Source organism: Gastrolobium bilobum, unplaced genomic scaffold (assembly GCF_033153095.1).
Source record: "Gastrolobium bilobum isolate Gb01-03AN ecotype WA unplaced genomic scaffold, APGP_CSIRO_Gbil_v1 utg36521, whole genome shotgun sequence".
In the NCBI taxonomy this organism is placed as follows: Eukaryota; Viridiplantae; Streptophyta; class Magnoliopsida; order Fabales; family Fabaceae; genus Gastrolobium; species Gastrolobium bilobum.
The window spans coordinates 127,729-130,186 of NW_026899958.1; the positions used below are offsets into that span (position 1 = coordinate 127,729).

General features: G+C 44.1%; 1 protein-coding gene across 1 annotated transcript; it reads left to right on the forward strand.

The window, feature by feature from the left end:
- On the forward strand, window positions 1-2,426 carry LOC133294385 (uncharacterized). The gene is made up of 3 exons (XM_061493037.1): window positions 1-369; window positions 747-1,712; window positions 1,806-2,426. Exons 1-3 carry the CDS (start codon window positions 1-3, stop codon window positions 2,424-2,426), a joined length of 1,956 nt encoding a protein of 651 aa, XP_061349021.1.
- Window positions 2,427-2,458: the final 32 nt, after the last annotated feature.

The window sequence follows — 2,458 nt, forward strand, 5'->3', positions numbered from 1 at the left end:
ATGAGAGAAGAAGTAATACCGAGGCCAGAGCCCGATGGAGAATTACAAAACCTCGTATTGGTGGAAGAATCTGGTCAATTTACCCGAATTGGTAAGACCATAGATCCTCAAGTCAAAGAAGAGTTAGCCAGGTTCCTCAAAAGTAACACGGATGTATTCTCCTGGAAATCATCAGAAATCCCCGGCATAGACCCCGCCTTCTGCTGCCACAAGTTGGCAGTTTACCATGGATCCACACCGGTCTCACAAAAGAAAAGGAAGTTGGGACCAGAGAGGAAACAAGTCCTGGAAGAACACGTGAAGGAGTTGCTAGATGTCGGGTTCATTCGGGAAATACAGTACACAACGTGGCTTGCAAACGTTGAGATGGTGAAAAAACAAAACGGGAAATAGAGAGTCTGTACTGATTATATGGACCTGAATAAAGTCTGCCCAAAAGACTCCTACCCTATGCCTAACATAGACTAGTTGGTAGATAATTCAGCTGGATTTCGATTGTTGTCGTTCATGGATGCCTACTCTGGTTACAACCAGATTCTAATGTACCCAGGGGATCAAGAAAAATTGCCTTTATTGCAGAAAAGGCCAACTACTGCTACAATCTGATGTCATTTGGACTTAAAAACTCAGGGGCAACTTATCAAAGGATGATGAATAAGGTGTTTGAGGATCAGTTGGGCAAAAATGTAGAAGTATATATTTACGATATGATTGTGAAGTCGTTTGATATGACAAATCATTTCCAGGATCTTGAGCAAACTTTTCAGAAACTCAAGAAGTATCGCATCCGTCTAAACCCGGTAAAATGTGCGTTTGGAGTCCCAGCTGGGACGTTCTTGGGTTTCATGTTGACCCATAGAAGAATCGAAGCAAACCCTGACAAGTGCAAAGCAGTACTTGATATGAGGATACCCCCGAAGAAAAAGGAAGTTCAACAGTTAACGGGTAGACTGGCTGCATTAACCCGGTTCTTACCAAAGTCCACTGAGAATGCTCTCCCATTCTTCAAATTGTTAAAGAAGGAAGCAGTGGAAGGTTGGAATCCGGAATGTCAAACTGCGTTCGAAAAGGTCAAGAAGTGCTTAGCAACCCCACCAGTGCTGTCAAAGCCAGAACCAGGAGATACTCTGATCCTGTATCTGGCTGTGGGGGAGGAAGCAATAAGTGTTGTCCTGATAAAGGAAACCAATAAAGGCCAAGAGCCAATATACTTCATCAGTATAGCCTTACAAGGTGCGGAGGTCAGATATCAAAAGCTAGAAAAAGTGGCTTTCGCTTTGTTGATTACGGCCAGGAAACTGCGGCCATATTTTCAGGGACATCAGATAATAGTCCGGACTAATCAGCCTATACAGCAGGTGTTGCACAAGCCGGACCTGGCAGGAAGAATGACTAACTGGGAAATTGAGCTCAGTGAGTACGACATAACATATGAGAGTCGAAAAGCCATCAAATCGCAAGCTTTGGCCGACTTCATAATGGAGCTAACGCCGGTAAACCCGGAACATAAGGAATTTAGGGATACTTGGAAGGTCTATGTAGATGGATCCTCCAACGACAAAGGAAGCAGAGCTGGAATCATACTCGAAAGTCCAGAAGTAGTAACAATAGAACACTCCTTGAACCTGGGCTTCCCAACTTTGAACAATCAAGCAGAGTATGAAGCTTTGATAGCCGGGTTAGTGCAGGCTAAAGAACACGGAGCCAAGAAGGTAAAAATTTTCAGTGACTCACAACTGGTAACTTCGTAGATAGAAAGAAAGTATCAGGCCAAAGACCCTCTATTGATGAAATATCTGAACAAGGTTCAAGAGATAATGGCCGACTTCGATGAAGTGCAAGTTACTCACATTCCTCGAGGGAAAAACTGCCGAGCTGATATCTTGTCTAAATTGGCAAGTACCAAAAATCCAGGTAACCACAGAACCGTGGTACAACAAAGTATAACTATGTCGAGTTGCGTGATGATCATCACCTCGGCAAATGACTGGAGGCAGCCCATAGTGGCATACCTTGAGAAAGGAACATTGCCAGAGGATCGACTGGAATCCAGGAAGCTGGTCCGAGATGCGGCACAATACACAATTGCGAACGATCAGCTATTTAGAAAGGGATTGCATATCCCCATGCTGAAATGTTTGAACTCGGAAGAAGCAGAATATGTGCTGGCTGAGATACATGAAAGAATCAATGGCCACCATATGGGGAGTAAAGCTTTGGCTAGAAAGGCCCTCCGAGCTGGTTATTACTGGCCGACTATGGAGGCAGACTCTAAAGAACCTGTCAAGAGATGCGACAATTGCCAGAAGCATGCTAAGCTAATCCTTTCACCACCAGAAGAACTGAAATATATCTCAGCTCCATGGCCCTTTTTTAATTGGGGAATGGATTTGCTGGGACCCTCAAAGCTGCTGAATGACAATTAAAGTGGCTGATTGTAGTTGTGGATTACTTCACT